The 20,032-nt window shown below is 41.4% G+C and overlaps 2 protein-coding genes and 1 pseudogene across 2 annotated transcripts; 2 read left to right on the forward strand and 1 right to left on the reverse strand.

The window, feature by feature from the left end:
* Positions 1–71: 71 nt before the first annotated feature.
* LOC114439535 (perforin-1-like) lies at positions 72–3,317 on the forward strand (annotated as a pseudogene).
* A 1,032-nt stretch (positions 3,318–4,349) lies between these two features.
* Positions 4,350–14,610, reverse strand: LOC114439941 (fibroin heavy chain). Its single transcript, XM_028412152.1, has 23 exons — positions 14,558–14,610; positions 13,704–13,787; positions 12,750–12,797; positions 12,378–12,437; positions 12,268–12,300; positions 12,022–12,121; positions 11,878–11,954; positions 11,247–11,276; positions 11,021–11,065; positions 8,713–9,702; positions 7,571–7,633; positions 7,424–7,471; positions 6,784–6,837; positions 6,690–6,719; positions 6,554–6,589; positions 6,394–6,453; positions 6,047–6,091; positions 5,735–5,776; positions 5,490–5,549; positions 5,251–5,325; positions 4,964–4,996; positions 4,758–4,796; positions 4,350–4,411 (listed from the first exon to the last, which is right to left on the reverse strand). Exons 1-23 carry the CDS (start codon positions 14,604–14,606, stop codon positions 4,350–4,352), a joined length of 2,163 nt encoding a protein of 720 aa, XP_028267953.1. The 5' UTR covers positions 14,607–14,610.
* A 4,021-nt stretch (positions 14,611–18,631) lies between these two features.
* cox6a2 (cytochrome c oxidase subunit 6A2) lies at positions 18,632–19,878 on the forward strand. The gene is made up of 4 exons (XM_028412164.1): positions 18,632–18,778; positions 19,111–19,186; positions 19,411–19,553; positions 19,629–19,878. Exons 2-4 carry the CDS (start codon positions 19,111–19,113, stop codon positions 19,716–19,718), a joined length of 309 nt encoding a protein of 102 aa, XP_028267965.1. The 5' UTR covers positions 18,632–18,778; the 3' UTR covers positions 19,719–19,878.
* The last annotated feature ends 154 nt before the right edge of the window (positions 19,879–20,032 follow it).

The following is a 20,032-nucleotide window of genomic DNA, read 5'->3' on the forward strand; positions in this document are numbered from 1 at the left end:
AAACCGCTGCACCCTCCCACATTAACACAACACCCCCCCCTCCCCCCCACTTACACATACACACACACGCATTAAAGGACCATTGTCAACAACCAACGCGTCGCCTTCAGCGTTGCCTTTTTTGACTTAAGTACTGACAGTCATCTTCACAGACAGCAGTGTGCTTCTCGAATGCAGCGTCAACCATGAAGGTGAGTCTTGCTGATGCGCTCCACTCTGAGATATTCTTTTACTTCTTGCATATATGCAACAGTCTGTGGGGGATCGTGCTGCATTCATGTAACTATGGTACAGTTGAGTCATGTGAAAACAGTATCTTTAAACTTTTAAAAGCTTTTTAAGCTGTTAGGTGAGTGTTTACTAAAGGTCACAAAGGTATTCTGTTCTCATTGTAGTGTTGTAGATTCTTTTTCACATTTTAAAAAGTGCATGTTGGAAAAATGTTTTTTAAGATGACCAAGAATGTTAGTTACAACTACAGACAGATACTAAGTGGTGGAAAAAAGCTACGTTCTCATTGAAGTGGTTGAAAGGTTTTGGCCATCTGCTACTTAGAGATCATCTGAGAAGACACACAAGGAGGACCTGTGCAAGTTTTTCTTATAAACAGACAAAAAACTATGCTTACACTCTGCATCTTGTTTCAAAATTCATTTTTGTATATCCTCGTGGTGAAAACATTTCCTTCGCATGAAATATAGGATGTGATCTGTTTTACAAATTCAGATTTTGAGGTACACCCGAGAAGAAGTATCAAAGGATGATAGTGTTATCATTCGAAACAGAAAAATCTAATTAGATAAGATCTAAACCACAAGACTTGACTGACTGGTAAATCTTATCCAAAAGTATCTGACATTTTGGAGAAAGTGTCTCAGACGCTATGTACAAAACACACACATGGTGAATGGATAATGTGTCACCAGATTAATGGCTATTTGTTCATAGAGTTTTGTTACATAATATGTAATACTATTGTACAGGTTCAAAGGCAGGTAATTCATTAGCTTCATTATTGGGAAATCGGGGGGGAAAGGGTGAGGGTATGGGGCTGGGTCAAGTCGGGTTCTGTCTGACTGACCATCTGACTCAAAGAATGCAATGAAAATAATTAGCCTATAGAAGCCTAACGATGGTAGAAACGAAGCAGGCAATGAAATGGTGTGCTGATTAAACCCCGTAGTCTGCATACAGAGGAAATCAGAATAATTGTCAAAACTTTGAACTTGTAAAAATAGTGTTTTATCTTAATTCAAATATTTCTCTTCCAGTTTGTGTCCATCATCCAGTTTAACAGGAGCATGCGTCTGTTAAATATTTGCATCTGGGCTGGCCTCATGCTGTCCCTGTACCCTCACTGCACCTATCAGTCATGCACAGAGGGAACACCCAAACAGTGCACGGATGCAGAATTGCTCCGGGTTCCCAAATTTGGCAGGAGAGGGCTTCGACATCACCAAATGGAACGTAAGGGGGCCTTTGTGCTCGACATGAAGCAGTGGAAGAGCAAAGATAAAACATGCACCTTGTGTAGTAACCCCTACCTGGAGAACAAAATGCAGAAGCTGCCCTTGTCAGTGGTGGACTGGAGGCCCAAGCAGTTCTGCAGTTCCAAAGTGGCCACAAAACTTCACAAATCCAGCGAATCTCTGGTCAGTTCCAGCAGCTCCTCTGTCGAGAACAACTGGAAGGTCAATCTAGATGTTGACATAAAAGGTAAACAAGGCTCACTGATGCTAGCTGGCAGCAATTCTAAACTGGCTGATTACTCCATGGAGAAAACAAAGAATGATAAATTCAGCTTCACCAGCAACAGCATGTCCTGTGAGTTCTACAGGTAAGAGGCGAGGACAGAAGTTGATACTCTTCATCTTGTCATCTTATACTGTTTCACACTGCTTTAAACTGTTTTGTGTATTCTTTAGCTACGAGTTTCCAGCACTCCCAAATTGCATAAAGAATTTCGCCAAAGCAGTGAAGCAGCTCCCTAAAACTACAGCCTGCATACAAGCAACGGTTTTTACAAATTCATTGACAACTTTGGTACCCACTACATCACCAAGGTGAATGAAAAAGCTAACAATTGTTTATCACAAAATCAAAACGGGTAACCTCAGTTGCTTATGTGTTCAAATATTTAACTCCAGGTGAAGCTGGGAGGAAGTGTTCAGTCCCAGTGACCAGCATCAGGCGTGTCAGGCCAGCATGAGGGCTCAGTGTGGAGGAGGTGCAGATGTGTCTAGAGGCTGAGGCGTCCGCAAGTGTCAAAGTCACTGTGAATGCTGAAGTGAAACACTGCCAGACAGACAAAAACAACATGGAGAATAAGAAATCCTTCTCAGACCTCTTCAATGACAGGTATAGAACCTTTTCTTACATTTTAGGTATTTTTCCAAGAAAAGATCATTTACCCCAGCTGAAACATCACTTTGCCTCCACAGGTTCACTGAAATAAGGGGAGGCCATACCACAGACCCAGACCTTCTCTTCTCCTCTGACAAAAACCCATCGGCCTACAAAGACTGGCTGACCACTACCACATGATCCACATCGTCTCATATTCATGGATTCACTTCATGAGTTACTGCCCACTAACTCCCCTGCCCGCAAAAACCTACGCTCCGCCATCAGCCATTACATCCTGGAGAAAGGCCTGTGGAGGAACTGCAGTGAAAAGTGTCAGCGACCGAGCATCCTGGACTCGCCGCTGCTGGACTGCTGTCCAACCCGTAAGGGCATGGCACGGGTCATCATAACAGTACAACGGGCCACTGGACTGTGGGGCGATCACACCACAGCCACTGATGGCTATGTGAAGGTCTCAGTCAACGGACTGGTGGTTCATCGTTCTCATGTCATCATACAACAACGACCCGCACTGGGCCTCGGTCATCGATCTGGGCCCCCAGGATCTGTCTGCACGGGTATACAAGTGCGATTGAAGTGTGGGCTCAGGACAACAACTGGGACGACGACTTGCTGGGAGAATGTGAGACGGTCTCTGTCTGCGGGAGTAAAGGAGGATCTGTGTGTTCTGGCAGCACGGCCGATGTTCTACAAATGGGAGGTGAACATGTGCTCCGAGTCTGAGTCGGAGAATCATGCTAGGACCTATACAACCTTCACCTATGAGTCAAAGTCAGAGGGAGGAGTATGTGTCCCGTCATGCCCGATCATGTTCCAAAGGCCATCCTGAAGGAGACTGGGTGTGTTTGGGACGACTCAAGCCCATGGAAAAACCAGAGTCTTACTGCTGAGAGCCAAAGCTATGATAACAACATAATAATAACATAATAACTTTAATAACATCATCATTATTCGGCATAAGCTTATTAACCAGCATTTTATCCTATTCAGTCTTTACTGATCACAGTAGATAATGCTGCATTTTACTCAATTTAATGTTATATAGTATTTAGTATATTTTATATTTTTGCAGCTCACTTAGTATAGCTAAAGCCTTATAACTACACTTATTTAGATTTAATATATGTATAATAAGCATCTTTACAAGTACTAATGGTGTATTTTATGTATTTTATATGTTTTGATATATGTGTTTATTTTGAATAAACCTACAATATCTGAACTGTTTGTAGTGTTTGATGTTTCATTGTAAAACCTTTAGTTTTATTTTAAGTGGTGTTCTGTTTATCTTCATCAGCGTTGCTCAACCTGAGAAAGGAAGTGGTAAAACTTCCTGTCTACAGATGCGGTTTCATGTCACTGTTAAAGTTGTTGTTAAATGTTCAGCTAAACAATATAGATCTTCTGACCCAAGAGTCTCTAACACCATCTGGCAATATCATTTATTGCATTAACGCCCCTAAAATCAACTTTCATTTTTTTTTATTTCAGAACATCGAGACAAACTTCTTGCATTTTACATCTATTTATGTTCATCAGTCTCCACCTTTTTTTGTTTGTTTTTTGAGCATTGACAGAGTTGAAGTGTTGGGGTACAGCAGGGTTTGGACAAACAAGACACACAGACACTGGTAACAAATGTCCAATAACAGAAAGAGACAGGAGACAAAGACAAGACAACTGGACAAAAAAAAGGAGTTAAAACACATGCTTCAAAATTCCATTGAACACATTGTAGAAATGATCCACTTAAGGAGGCCCAGGTCCCTCGACTTAGCCTAAGAACGGAGACAAGGAGGTTGGGGTGGGACATGAAGACAGAAACATGTCAAACACCAGAGCACAAAAGATGTGTGAGGCAGAGATAAATGAACACAACATACACTTAAAGAGGACAGCTGTTTCCCATTTAACCTGCTAACAAATAACCTGCATATCATTTGTTTCCTCATCAGGATCTTTAAGCAGCAGTTTTAAGGCTTCTAACCTTTGTATCCGTTACCAAGGGCGCCGTTCACACTGCCATATTTGCCGGCCTGCTCTCCTGTAAACAGAATCAACCAGGTTTTATTTTATAAACGCAGCAGCAGAAAAAGAGGTTTTTCAGCTGTGTTAAGCCGTGCCGTTTTTGACTTGTATTAGTGGACTCAGCCACCTAACTATGCAGGCGACATATACTTCCTTAAGTGCAAAATAATTCATAATGCATGTCATTGTACTTTTAGTCAGAGCAAGTAAAACGTTTTGATGCAGGCAAACCACACATTATGAAAGCTATTTTGCAGCACAGCAAGATTAGCTCTGACTTATGCAACAAGACGTGACTTATAAGGTCGCCAGAAGCAGCAAAGGGAGTGGAAGTTGGTCATAATTGAGGAAGTCTGACTTACCCAAGCCATCTTGAGTGACTCCTAGCTGCGCACCATAACCTAGTCAAGTACATGAAAAAGACATGTTTGAGATCAGGACATGGCACAGACACAAAGAAACATGCTTATGTGATGATTCCAGAATTATACAGTGTCATGTATTGCTGTGACTTGCAGTGAAGGCCTTGAGATTTGTCTGATGTGAGAGAGTATACTTGTATATTCACCTGTTTGCTGAGCCCCATATCCTGTCCCAGCCTCTGAAACAACACATATCATGCAGATAGATTCTTCATCAGGTCTAATAATGGTGAATCATGACACATACACACAGAACAATACTGTAATGTAGCCTTATCTCACATTTATATATCAACTTTTGGTGTTCTGATTTGTATTCACTGTGACATTTAAAACTTATAATCTCAGACGGTTAAAACACAAGACGCCTCCTTGCTTTAACGGTACTTTTATGGTTTCTTCACACATTTTGCTCACACGCAGTCACTCTCACCATATTTGTTGGCGGTTTTTGCACTTTCAGCACCAAGGCTGAGGTGCTGAGCAGCATACGGGTAGCCACCATCCCCTGGTAGAGGAACAACATCTGTTACATATGAGTAATAAACTGTGATGTTTTTTTGTTTTTCTTTTCTCTGATGTTTGAGGTGTGTTTTTTGTGTTATCACGCAGCATTTGTTGCAACTGCAGTTGCACAGTAATTCTAGATATAAACAAAATGGCAGCTTTTACCTTCCAGTCCAGCAGGAATCACAGGAGCATTACCATAAGGAACCTGAGCAGCTCCTCCTCCTGTAGGAAAAGAAAAAGAAACAGTCACACTGACTCACGTTGCTTCTAACCTTCACCTGTATGGGCTATCAGCCCGCTCAGTGCTATCCACTAGTTTCAGTCTGACTCACGCATTAGACAGCCACAAAGACAGAAGCTTGACTAATAGTGTGACAGAAGGATGAGGTCATGGCAGCTCCACTCACCATATTTGCCACCAGTTGATTCCAGGCCTGCACCAAGGGCCCCTGAAAAAACATGAAAGGGGCTTCGAACATGACAGAATATAGGAGCTCATGTATGTTACTTTAATACAAAATGTAACATTGGAACCACAGTATGCTGCTTTTTGATACCCCAGTCACAAATTACTGTGAATGAAGCTTATTCCAGAGCCAAAAGCATTGGTCAGTAAATTAATTGATATTGAAATCATTTGATTGACAGTATTCACACTCATTTCTGTCAGCCAGAGGAACATACATTATCTGTCCCCTTGCTGCTGATCCATCACTTACCATAAGCCCCTGGCATCTGCCCAGCATACGCTCCTGTGCTGAGGGCTGTAAACAAAGACATGCAGGTCAGACCATGTTCAGCCATTAACTGATAAGTATGAAATTAAACAGTGTTAAAAAGCATCTAGAGGCGCAGGAAGTCAGAAACCACCAGACTGAACTGGTCAGCTTCTATCAGTGAGTGACAATAGCTACACCCAGTGGATAGAAGACCACACTGGCCATTATAATCAGCACTTTATTCTCTAATCACTGTGATGTCAGACATCACAGGTAAAGCATCTACGGGTTAGTGCCATCACCTCTTAAAGGTTTTCAGCAGGTTAAAGTTGCTATAAGATTGTTACCTTTATTCTTCCCTGCTTTGTTCTCTGCAACATCAGCTAACTCTGCAGGGTAACCAAGCCCTGAAACATAGTTCTAATTAGCACTAACATGAGGTACCACCACTTTAAGTAGGCCGAGTTTCACATTTTTGTTTTTTTATTTGGTTTATATTTCACTCACCAGCTCCATAACCATCACTGTAACCATTCCCATAACCTGCTGAGAGGAAGTGACATATGTTTAAACATTTAACAAGATTCTGTCATGTCAGAGAGAAAGAAGACATTTAATCATGTTTAGGATGCAGGGCATACACCTGTAGACAAAGCTTTTGCAGCATCTCCACCTAAAGCGAAAACTGAACAAAGATATTTGACATAAAGGTTAACATCTGATGAGCGGCCACTCACCAAAACCATTTCCTGCCATAGCACCGAGGTATCCTGTCGCTCCCTCACCATAACCTGTGGTAACACACGGTAAAAAAATGTACCAGGACACCAAAAGTTACAGTTAGCTTGGACAAATGAATATATAAACATGGCAGGCCCTGAGAGGGATATCTTTAAAAAGAAATGTCTGAAACAATTCTTGTAGGTTATTATATTCAATGTAATCATTTGCCTGAAACGAAAGCCTAGTGAGGCGAAAAAGAATCTAATTTTTTTAATGGTATGGCTCACAAGCAAATGATCAGTTTACAAGGCAAAGTAGCAGCTGACTTTCTGCTGTCTGGTTGTGAGTCTCAGTAATGAAACAACAATGAAATTCAAGTGGGGGAAAGAATCATGTCTTATCCAGGCTATCCTTAGGTGCTTTTAAGAGCCTTAAGAGCTGTGGCATGCAAACAGGATATCTCTGTGTTAAATGTAAGCTGGGAAAACAGAAGAAGCCTCACAAGTTAGCATCAATGAAACACTGAAGGGATTTCCAAGTGCTGCCTGAGCTAAAATTTTAGATTCTTTTTTGTGAGAAAAGGTGGAAATTATAAAGCAAAAGGAGCCATAAAAAACACAGAGAATAATAATTATGAGACATCTACATACTCACCTCCAAGTTTTCCAGGTGTACTACCCAGATATGCTCCCTGGCCCAAACCTGCAGACAGTTGGACAACAGTACATACTGCATCAGTATCTGCATCTGCTAAAACTGACCTTTACTTTTTACAGTTTACGTGTCATCGCCCAACATTACCTGCTCCATAGCCCCCAGCACCCAGGCTTGCTCCCAGATAGTTCCCTGCTCCACCAATATAACCTGCAAGAGAGAAGATTCACAGACGCTCAGCAAAATCACCTGCAATTTATCATGGACTAAAAGGAAGTGACACTGTTTTTTATGCTACTGCTGAATGATCAGTGCAACTTTAGACCTTCCTGGACTGAACGTTAAAAATCACAGCCTCAGAATTACTGTCACACAGACAGACACACAATACAGAGACACAAACATATTGCTGGATGTGTTATAATAATCCATTGTATGTGGCAAACCAAGTATTACAGCATATGATACATGTATATACAGGATTAGGGGATTAAACTACAGACAGGATGATGATGTCTGGGTTTTCCTTGCATGACCGTGATGTCAGCCTCTGACCAGACAGCTTCATCAGTGATTAAGAGATCACGTTAAACCTATACACATATGAGCCTTACATTGCGCAGCTTAAGGTTTTAAAGAGGATTAAAAAATGCTTGTAGTATGCACTCATTTATGACTCTGAATACATGAAAAGTCCACATATTGTATTTTCCCTCAGGACTGTGTACAACATACATTTGCTGTGGATAATGTTATATATGAGACTGTATCTTACAATAAAGATTAGATAAGAAACAGAATGAAAAACTTTTTTTCTGAAATGTCACAAGTTTGATACAAAAAACAGGTCATAAAACTCTTACAAGACATCCAAGATAGCAACTTCCACACTGCTGTTTCCTATTGGAATTCCATATTGGAGGCCATTTGCATTCTGTTACCAAGAAGTATGTAATGTATCTAATGTTTGATCTATGCCTTGGCCAGTCTCAGTTAGGGGTTAATAGCTCCACTGTAATATACCATGGATGTTTCTAAGACACCAGCCTGACATTACTTTCAGCTTCTGGACCACAACATGGAGACAAAAATAATTTAATGGTGGAGGTCATGTCAGACGTTTGGAAAGAGACATTGCAAAGACAGCCATTTGAAAAAAAAATGCCACAACTAAATAAAGGGGAAATGACACTATGACAAAATGACACTAGTTAATGGAAGATTATGTATCAGAAATAGATCATTAAAAAATCATTTAGTTGATGAAGAAGACAAATCTTTGCTCTTACTTGTTGCCTGGGTATTCCTCCCTGTCTGCTCTGGGATATGGAGACCTTTTGATCTTTTGACATCACCTTGGGAAAGAAGTTTCGCATCCTGACCATCAGCAGTAAAGCCTGGAACTTCCTGCCCTCCTCTTATTGAGGCGATGCCTAAACTCTGGGTTCCACTTGCAGCTGGGATCAGCCCTCCTTGCATCTGACGATTTGTGGGACCATGACTACGGCTTTCTACAGTGACAGTTCCACGGATCTGAAGTCCGTTTGTGCCTTTTGCCACTAATCCTTTGACACCCTGCCTCTCTGCCGCAGCGGATAAATACTGTCTGCCTCCCTGTGGAGTGGAGAATATATCTCGGTCTTGTGAAAGAGGCAGTCTGAAGGTTTCTCCTTGTGCTGGTGCAGTTTCACCTCCCAGATGTTTGCTCTTTTCACCAAGATGTGGCATTAAACTTTGAGTCCTTTGAGTTTCTGAACCTAAAGGCTCATAGCGACTGATTTCTGACAAATCAATACGTGATCCACAGTCTTTGCCTCCCTGAATACGTTGAATAGATGAGTCGTAGTCTCTGGCACTCTGTACACGAGGAGAAGCAGAACCCAGACTTCTGACGTTGTCTGTCTCGACAGGCAGTTGTCTTCGTGCACCTCCACCTGCCAGTGCAGCTTCATGACTCACTGTGCCCTTTATTTTAGGCTCACCTCCTCCCTGTGCTTGTGATACGGCCAGACCCAGAAGTTTACTTCTATCAAGAGGTGTTGTGGGCCCGAGACTTGATGACTGAACCAATGGATCAAGGCTTTTGACTTCTTTTCCTGCATGCAATTCAGGAACATTTGGGCCACTGCTTCTCCTCATGAGGGGCATTTCAAGTCCAAGAGCTCTGCCTTGACTTCCATATGAATGACCTAGACCTCTGCTTTTTTCTCTCTTAAGATCTTCTACAGCTTGGCCCAGACTGGCCATCTCAGGTCCACCCAAATCTGCAGCAGTCACACCTGGCAGAGAAATATCATCATGCATTCACTAACGTCTTCTTGGCTCACAGACAACAGTGTTTCTTGGAGGTTCAACAGCAAATAGTAGCCAGTGGTGAAAAACACATGTATTGTTACAACTACTAATGTGTATATCATTGCTTGCAACACAATGTAACACATCATCAACAGAATCATAAGTGCTTAAATGGAGGTAATTCACAACCAAACAGAAACAAGACAAGATCCATTATGGCCTGAATTTAGTCCGGTTTCAAAGGACAGAATCATCACCATAATTTGGAACTGAGACAACACAGAGATGACTAAAGCCACACAAAGTACTCCTCATTCAGTCAGAGCGATGACATCAACACATGGCAACAAAATGTTGCCATCCCATATTGTTGAAATGCACCACCCGACTTAAACGGCACCAGTGTGTGACAAAGACAACAACGACAAGCAGAACACTGATGAAAGCAGAGGCCTATAGTCCACAGTGTAAGAGCCTAAAATGAGTCCTTGTAGTTTCACTCATCATATTTCTTGAAACTACAGTTATTATCTTGCAATGCTACAACCCATTTATTGTAAATTACAGTCTGAGTGTCACCGTGATGATATCATAATCTAGTTTTTCATGTGTATTTAGTCTGCATAACCTGGTTTTTGTAGAAGCTCCTTCTGCTCTTGTAAACCACAGCAATCAGTACTCTACACACATCAGTGCTCACAGATAAGCTGGCAACTCATGCAACATGCAACACAGATGGAAAACTATCAGACGCATTCAGCAACGTCAGCACGTGACTCTTGTCTGCGAACACGAAATGAAATGAAACGTAGATGTGATTTCATGCGAATAAATACCCAACATGAATTCAACATCTGTGAATCACAAGACAGACACACACACACACAGACACCACACACTGCTTTGATTTTTACCCGGTTTTTGCTCCTTGGCCCCCTGTCCAGTGGGATACCTGGGTAAAACCCCTAATGAGAGCAGACAGGAGGACTGTCATTGATTTCACTGTACATGCCACACACAGCTGAGAGCATCACTGACACTATGGTCACAGAAGGCAGGTTTTTTGTGGAACAGTGGAGCAGAACACAATGAAAGTACAGTGAAGAAGGACAAAAGTGTTTTGTGTTTAAGATGCTGGCCTTGGTTCTGTAAGAGTACCTGCATCCCCTGATAAAACCTGATGTTTATTTACGACTCTGGATCGAGTCTCAGTGTGTGTTTGTGGGACAGAGCAACATACCCTGCCACACACACACTCATCAGCTAAATGAGTTCTGAGGTATGACACCATTTATCACTAACCTGGTCGTGCTCCAGGATATCCAGTGCCTCCTAAAGCTCCATATCCTGGCAAGGAAACAAAGAGCCCAGTTCATCTTTAGATCAGACAAGCCACTCACTGATTTATTTATTTGGTTAGATACAATCTGTCCCATACATCGTGACACTTAGCTGAGATTTCTCAGACACACAAGCAGATGCCATACAGGCAGTGTTTGGGCAGTGTGGAGCAAACCACAATAATTACCTGGCAGAGTCCCAAGGCCTGCACCATACGCTGAAAAAGAAAAAAACAATTTTGTTTTCAAAAATGTATACAGCTGTTTATGTAACTTTTTTATTTTTGCAGTGTAAAATATATAAAGGAGACAGTAGATATTCTTCAGGTTTGAATAAAGACATAAACAGGAAGTTATATCACATATATACATATATGTATAGATGTATTGGATACATGCTTACTTCATCAACCTCATAATCTGTGTGTGTGGTTTGATTATAAATTACTTCACAAAATTAGAACACACCAAAGTAGAAGCGGGAAAAAACAAAAGTTAAAGACATGTTGCATGTAAAACACTCTCAGCATTGAGAGCCCTGACTAAAAGGCGCATGGAGGAAATATATATTCAGTGCAACAGTCATGACAGCTGGCAGCTGTTCATCTATATATATATGTATCCAGTAGGTTTGAATGCAAAAATAGAATAGGGAGGGAATATTAACCCTCACAGGGTGAAGCAGGACCCAGACACAGAGGGGTCACCAACACCCTGAAGGGATTTATGCACTTGCCTCAATGGTTTACTTAAGTCCTGTCCTGCTCATATTTTTTTTACAATACAAAGATTACAGCTTCCTTTGTAGGTCAGCCTTACCACGTTTCCCTCCCTGGCCCAGACCAAGGCCCAGGTCCGTTGGTAAGTCCACCCCCGAGCGGCATTCTGTCCCCAGACTGGCACCTGCAACCACAAAAAATTACAGAGAAAATCAGTGATCTGCAACAGGAGACAAAAGGGAACGACACAAAGCGAGCAGGCTGATGTACATATGCTCCCTGCGTTCCATAGCCGCCCTGCTTCAGGCCTGTTCTGCCTCCTAATCCCAGAGATCTGTACCCTCCTGTAGAAACAATAAAAAGTTCACATTGCTGGTAAACAGCAGGGTTTCCAACAAGTATAATCATACTGAATTTAGTTGTATATTTTGTGATAGCGTTTGCAGGTGTACTTAACACTACAACCTTTACAAGATGAAGATGTGCTTACCGACACCAAGCTGAGCCCCAGCATAACGTCCAACTGAATTTTAAGGAAAAACATACAAACATGATTCACCTGATGTTAAAGTAATATGCTGTTAGTCAGAGTAAACATACTTCCAGTCTTCATGGCCTTGCTGCCATATCGGCTCCCCAGTGCTCCAAGTGCCCCTGTCACTGAGAGGAAAGAAAAATAAATATTACACTATTACATATTCATTAATTAAACAGATCATCTATTTATGATTTAAATTGTTCTCTGCTTTAATGTATGCTAAGATGTTAAGACTGACCTCCAGGTTTTACTCCGATGCCGACACCTGAAAGAAGAGGACACAAAATGAACCAGTTCCAGGCAATAATGAGTTAAGCCTTGTTTAGTTAGTTAGATGCATGTCTGCTTTCAAAAGTCATAAAGTCCAAGGCTAACAAAGAAAATAAATGTTTCCAAATTAATTAAAACAAATAGAAAAAAAGCAGTTGACTCACCTCTGGCTGGCAGCACTCTCCCCCAGGATACACTTTGAGGTTTAACCCCTAAATTGTTAAAAAGAAAAACAAAACAAAACAAAAAAAACCCTATAAATTAAAAAACAGTCTGCAATATTGAGGATAATCCATTTTAATCACAATCATGTATGTGAAAATGATGGAATGTGTTGCAAATAGTAAAGCATGCATTAAATACAGTGTGCATGTCAGCAGGTGTAACATGCATACTGAAAGTAAATTGAACTTTTTTTATTGACATTCTAATAGACTCTAGAAATGACATCAAACTTGTGAATTGCTGATGTCACTGTGATGACTCCAGCCTGACAGCAACAGGAGGAGACAGACCTCCATTGATGGAAACAGAGGATGAGACAAAAAGGCAGCGACTGTGTGGAGCCCGTAGATCTCCTCGCGTCTGGTCGTCAGATTTTTGCTGCCTCTGCCACTTTCTCATCGCATCCTTTGATTCCATGACATTAGATAATATAAACCACAGTGACATCACTTATGTTGAAGCCCAAAGCCCACAAAGTCCAGCGCCTCAATCTCACAGACTTGATATTTTACAAGTAAGTGTGACTGAGACACTGCAGAGGATGATCTGTCAGAGATCTGACTGTAAAATCTGGCTTTTGTCAGATGTACTGTATGCTTTTCATCTCAATAATTGAGCTGCAGACAACTTATATGGACATATATAGACATAATATACAATTTTGGATACATACATGAAGAAATGATTTTCTAGATAGATCTGTCTGTTTATCTCTTTTTCAGCCATATAGCTGCAGAATTATATCAGTAAAACAGGAATAAAGCTCATCTTTACATAGTAATACATAATAGTTACACATATTTCCATAAATAACAAATCATACAGTCTTTGTGTTAAAGTCAAAGTAGTCAAAAAGTCTAAATTACAATAAAACAACAAAATGTGTTTCTTACCGCCTTGCAGAGTTTGCTGAGCCAGCCAGAGAACCAGCGACGTCTGGAGCAGAGCTCGACCCAGCATGATGGAGAAGGACAAATCTGAGCAGAGAACAGCAGCACTGAGACAGACCCCACTGACGGACAGGCAGTCAAATACAGAACTGGTACTTCTGCAGCCGCAGATGTCTTTTATATGTTTTTTTTTTCACAGCTCCACTCACAGTCCTGCCCTCTGAACACACACATTGGTCCGATTGGGTAAAGCTAAGTGCCCATTTTGGTCCATTTCCATCAGCTTGGAGTGTAACACCGTGTACACAACACCACAACCGTTTTTTTCTCCAGCACTTGAAATTCACACTCTTCCTTAAATATCATATAGCCAGAAAGGAGTGAAGAATTATTGGACTATTAACACACAACACAATATATAAGGCTCCAGCCATTATATGTAACAATTTGTCATAAAAAAACTAAGGATTGAAAAAATACTTCTGTGAAGGCTGATTATGGGTTACTGGATACAGACCAGTGCATGATGCCCTGTCTTTATACTTTAGTTCTTTACCTTCTGCACCATTCTTTTACAGAAAACTAGTTCCCAGACCAGATCATAATGATGCCCCTTAGTAAGCTGATTTCCATAGCAGCCCAGTAAAAGGACAGTGATACACATGGTGTAGTGTGATCTCATCAACATGGAATAAAGCATTAAGAACAGCACTATATAACTGACTCAGACATCGATTCTCGCTCACAGACGAATGCTCATTAACGCAAATACAGCATTCTTTGTCATTGCATAATTTTATGTTTTTTTGCAGATAATTAAGCTATGACAGCTGGGTTCCTCTTCCAAACAAACTCACCCGCGTCCATCTTTAACTGCTTCTCGGTTCTTGTTAGCAAAGCAAACATTAAAACTCCTAAAACAGAAGAACAGGAAGAAGAATAACAGCAGGCAAACAGAACATGTTTATACAGTCCAAAAAAAGATGTGCACTGCAGAGAAAATATGACATCATTATTAGTGTTTGTTTGTGAGGGAGTGAGTATTCTGGGGGCCAGGTACTGCACAGTTAAGTGAAAATCATGCTGCAATAAATGTTTAATGAGGAAACAAACATAGAGTAGTGATGTAGAAATAACCCTGCCGCCTCAATTAAAATGTCACTTTAAGTAGTTTTCTACAGGAGAGCGCTATGATTTCACTGAGACTGTCAGCTGTTACTGGGTGCTCTATGGCTGCTACAGTCTAGTGAGACTGTGTACAAGAAGCAATAGCCCATGGTGATATCAAGGCCAAGCTCAAGGATCATCTCTATATCTTATAGTGTGTGAGGTCTCCTGTATTCCTTCGCGTCATGTTTAAGTTTATGTCTTAACCTCAGGCCCGACAGCGCTCAATGCAAACGTCTGACTGCAGAACCACATATGATGCATTGAAAGACTTGTCTTCATGCCACCTAAAGGAAAACTGAAGTCACATGTGTGCAGACCACCACATCGTCTTCCCTGGTGGTACAAGACAATAACATAAGCCACGTCTGACTCATGACTCCCTCGCCCATGACTCGCCTCTAAACATTTATCTGTCTGCATGTTTGAGAGGTCCCCCTCACATCCATAAGGAGCGTGTCCATTTTTCAAGAGAAGATGTCAAAGAGCAGACTGTGTTGGCTCACATCAGTCTGTGGAGAAACATCTGGATGGCAGTTTCACTGTGGTCATATTAGAAACACCGAGCACCTCATATGTCCTTTACAAATAAAAAGAAATGAGGAGATTCTGCTAACGTAGAGCTACACAGCGAGGTCCATTAGTGATTACTGTGGTCAGACCTGGTTGCAGAACCCAGCCGACATGGTAGCATAGAGTTCTGAGGCTTCCAGGTTGGATCTGTATTTGCTATAGAACACATAAAAATCCACTTTTCTGTGTATACTCTGTAGCTATGAATCATCCTTCCAATAAAATGCCTGGTCAGATTCAATATACACCACACCTTGTTGTTGCAGTGTACCCCATTGTTCCATGTTCCCTTAAAATAAACCAAAATGTTCCACAGAGAGTAAGGAAGACAAACTGAGAATAAACACAGACGGGCACAGTGCAGGTTAAAAAAAAACCTGTGTGCCTCACTGTCGTAGTAGAAACACCTCGATGTGATTACATTAACCTTTGCAATTAAGCCTGACATGATATTTTTTAATGACTTGGTGCTGAGTCTGAGGTGAAACACTTCATTCTGAGGACATGAACGGTCTCATAATAAGGCGAACACCTTCATTTTGTAAATTCTCCTCATGTTTTTTTTCTTTTCAAGGTCTAGAGACTGGAACAGTGGTGTTTACTAGAGGTTTTTACGCTCTTCTCTCTCCAGCTTCTGAAGCACAGTGGGCCACCTCCAGGGGGCTTAATATTAGCGTTCAGCTCCATGTAGCGTACACATGAAGGGAACAACACAAAGACCTACAGAGGGAACGGGCTGGTACTGGTTTTAGAAAGGTTCCAGCTGAGAGCTGTTTACAATAAATCAAACCCCCAGCCAAAACAGAATATGATGGTGACGCGGGCATTACAAACACCAATTTTTCTGAATCAAGGAAGGACTTGTTTTTGACTTTAACCTGTGTTTTTTTACCTCCATTATATAAGATTTGAAAGTGTGAGACCACTTACCTCATCTCTCAGTGTCCTCAGGGAGTCGGGCCGAGGCAGCAGATAGACCTAAAATGAAAATACACCTGACGTAAGTTGTGAAATTCCTGTATATACAGTAAATACATAGAATTTCCACAAACCCTGTCTTATTGTGCTGCCATGTTTTAGTATCCTAAAAAATACTGGCTCTACAGAATATCATCTGCATTTTCTGTTGCTAGATGTTATTTAGTTTCAGTTTACAACCCTTACCACTGGTTACAATTACACCACACACATGGGTCCTGTAATATCAAGCAGGTCTGATGGCTGTGGACATATAATCTGATAATAAAATAACAGAACATAATAATGCTAATGACTCAGTTTAACTAAGTCTTAATATCACTTGATGTGGTTAGATTAGTGTATAATTAAGAGCCTCACAGGACTCACAGACAGACTAAAGAGGGTAGAAAGAAGCTGTGTGTGCACAGACAACTAACATTTGTCATTAAAACAAAGGCTGCTTGTCGCATGAGACGGTAGGAAAACATCCACAATGCAGATAATACACAGTGAACTTTCCTTCCACTCGCTCTGTCTGCACAGGACCTGCTTCTATGATGGACAGTGTGTGGAAGTTTCCACTGAGACATTGCTGTGTCCAACTGACCTCTGTCTGTCTCAGTCACATTCAGTTCTCACTGCATTTTATGATTACAAATACATTAAAAGAAAGATTGTGTCTTTTCGGTGGACTTCTAGTTCACCGAGATTGGCAATCGTCTACTCTCCGTGCCTTAATTGTTACTGATTGTAAAAGTGACAGTTGATTTATTATTTTAGTTTTTCTGCAATCAATAAATTAACTCACCTAAACTGACCCAGCCATTAGCTGTCTGAGCCTAAAACCACTTCTTTTTTGGCAAGTAACTGTAAATTCTCATCTCCAAACCTTTACTGGGAGAATGTTTGCCTGGCTACTTTGCCTGGGCACATTATTGTGTATGGTAAGTCTAGCAATGTGTCTGCTTGTCTAAAACACCTTGTGAGGCTATGCGTCATAAAGAGAAGCAGTCTCCATGATGTTATAATTCAATAAAGAGCTCAGATGTGAGGTGCTCTGAAGTGAACGCAAGACTGGACAGAAAAAAAAAAAAACGCCACAGCTTTACAAGGGAGAGACGGGACAAACTGGCAGAAGCGGTCCTCACCTCAGTCCAACATCACACAGACTTACTGCATTGCACACAATCCACAGTTGTCTTTCTCTTGGCATGAAGTATACAGAGACTGAGGTGTGTGGGTGTTAAGGGATGTTGTGGAGGGTAAAACTGCCTGAACTCAGTTCACACATCCCTTGTAACGTCTGTTCATCTACCTGCAAACAACAAAAGTGGCTGTGTTCAACACTGGACAGATGTGTTTTTATGTTATGTGCATTTAACAAGTGCTGCCGAGACCCAACTTTCTGGGTTTGAAAAATGTTACTTGCAAACAGATACATGCACTGATACAAGGATAGGTTGCATGAATTCCAGTGTGTCCTCAGGTGCCGACAATACAGCTGCAGCACATGCAAAACCTCTGTGTGTCTCTGCCTTTGCATGTCTGTGCACAGTCTTCAAACTGAGGCGGTGCATATAAGCTCCGCCCACAACAACACAAGTGCTAAGATGTGCTTGCACGACTGCTTGACATCACCGCTGGCTCTCACTGGTGTTTGCACAGTGGTGTGAAGCTATCCATGCAGAAACAACAAAAAGCCTCAACACACTTTGTAATTTGACAGCATGGAAATTTATGCTTTTTTCCCACCTTTTCACCAAGTTGTTAAATACACTGTCAAATGTAATACTATTCAAAATCCAGGTCCTGTGCAGGTAGATGCGACTGTTTCAAAAAAAGTTGCACATAATCAATGCAGCAGCAAAAATCAAAGAGGAGCATGTTGTTGTATTCACAGTAATGTTGCTCCATCTGGTGGACAACTATTTTCCCTGTATGGTTGCAGTGTGTTTCCTCCACCACTGGCCTGACACAAGCCCAGTGCACTCTACTTTGACCTGCAACCAAACTGTAATCTGTCACAACAAACAGCCATGACATGCGAAAACACATGAACAGATAAGTCATCTCCAGCAGTTAATGAAGGTAAATAAGGGTGGATGATAAATTATTTGTTTCTCCTTCTCTTTGTAATGCAGGCTGTATGTCCTCCACAGCACCCCCTCCCCTATTCTTTTCGTCACATATCAGCCCGCCTTTGCACTTGCCCAAATATAAACTAAGTTTCTTGGCACAGGGACAGGTTGTAATGGGGAGGAGTCTGTCGGGCACAGTTCAGCTTAGGACAGACTGAAGGACAAATGAGCAGGAAGGAGGATTTGCAAGAAAAATAAGAGGACAATAAAGCATACTGAATATTGCCAGCCTGGGGAACAGTAAGTTTTTACCAGATTTGACAGTATTTTACCTGGAAGACAACTATCACCACTTTAGACACACAACACCACTAGTAGGCCCTGCGTCAGGCCTAACCGCACTGTCGGTGCTTTAGTAGAGGAACATATCAGATATGTTTCAGTGTAAATACTGAAGTCATTCTAAGTTGACATGTTATTTTCTTTAGTTTGTTGTTTTCTGGCTTAGTAAAAATGTGAATAGAACATACAGATGCAGCCTACTTTTTGTGTTGGATCTAACATTTAAAATGATTATTAGTGTGTGTCTATGTTTGAAAGCTGTGTGTATCTTTGTATCCGTACACCTGCAGATGTCTCTGTCTCCTGCTGCCTTGGCTGCTCGTCGGGTGTTTGCAGCTGCGTCACATTCAAGCCATGAAGGAGGAGGTCAGTGTGTCTTTCCTGACCCTTTCAACCAAACAAAGTGGTTAAAGCTCCTGGATTTAACATCTTTACATACACAAGTAGCATTACAGACTTCAGTTAAACATTAACTGGAATGTCTGCCGAGCTGGCAGCCAGACCAGCTCTGGCAAATACTCAGGAGCAGCTCCTGTTTTTTTCTGTCTTCACTGCTCCATATTGTATTCACTGGTTGTTGTTTTTCACAGCAAGAACATGGAAGATACTGACTATAGTTTTGGCTATTCCTGGTGTTGGGGTGTGCATGGCCAATGCCTACATGAAGATGCAGGCACACTCACACGAATCACCCGAATTCGTGCCATATTCTCACCTGCGTATCCGCACTAAGGTGCGTATTTACAGTGCTTGTCCACAACTGTATACACCAACTATATCTTTTACATATTTTACTGCGCCCATACAGAAATTTCCCTGGGGTGATGGAAACCACAGTCTGTTCCACAACTCCCACGCCAACCCTCTTCCTGATGGCTACGAGGGCTCCGATCACTGAGAGGATCAGTCCTCTTTGTCAGATGTGTCCTGCTGCACGCTTTAAACTACAGCCTGCAGTGTACATGATTTAATTATACTGGCTGAGGGCCCAAGCTGCAGCTCCATTGTTAACCGGTGCTACCAGAAAGCAATAAAAAACTCTTTGTGCTGTAATACAATGAGTGACTTTTTCTTTAAACAAAATTGGAGTTGAGCTTAATGAATGTATGTGAGCATGTTCAGTTATTTTATTCTCATTTTCTATAAGTGTCATGCTGTCTTTCTAAGAATTAAAGCATAATTCTAACATTCAAATTAAAGCTAAAACATTAT

This window comes from Parambassis ranga, chromosome 8 (assembly GCF_900634625.1).
Source record: "Parambassis ranga chromosome 8, fParRan2.1, whole genome shotgun sequence".
Lineage (NCBI taxonomy): Eukaryota > Metazoa > Chordata > Actinopteri > Ambassidae > Parambassis > Parambassis ranga.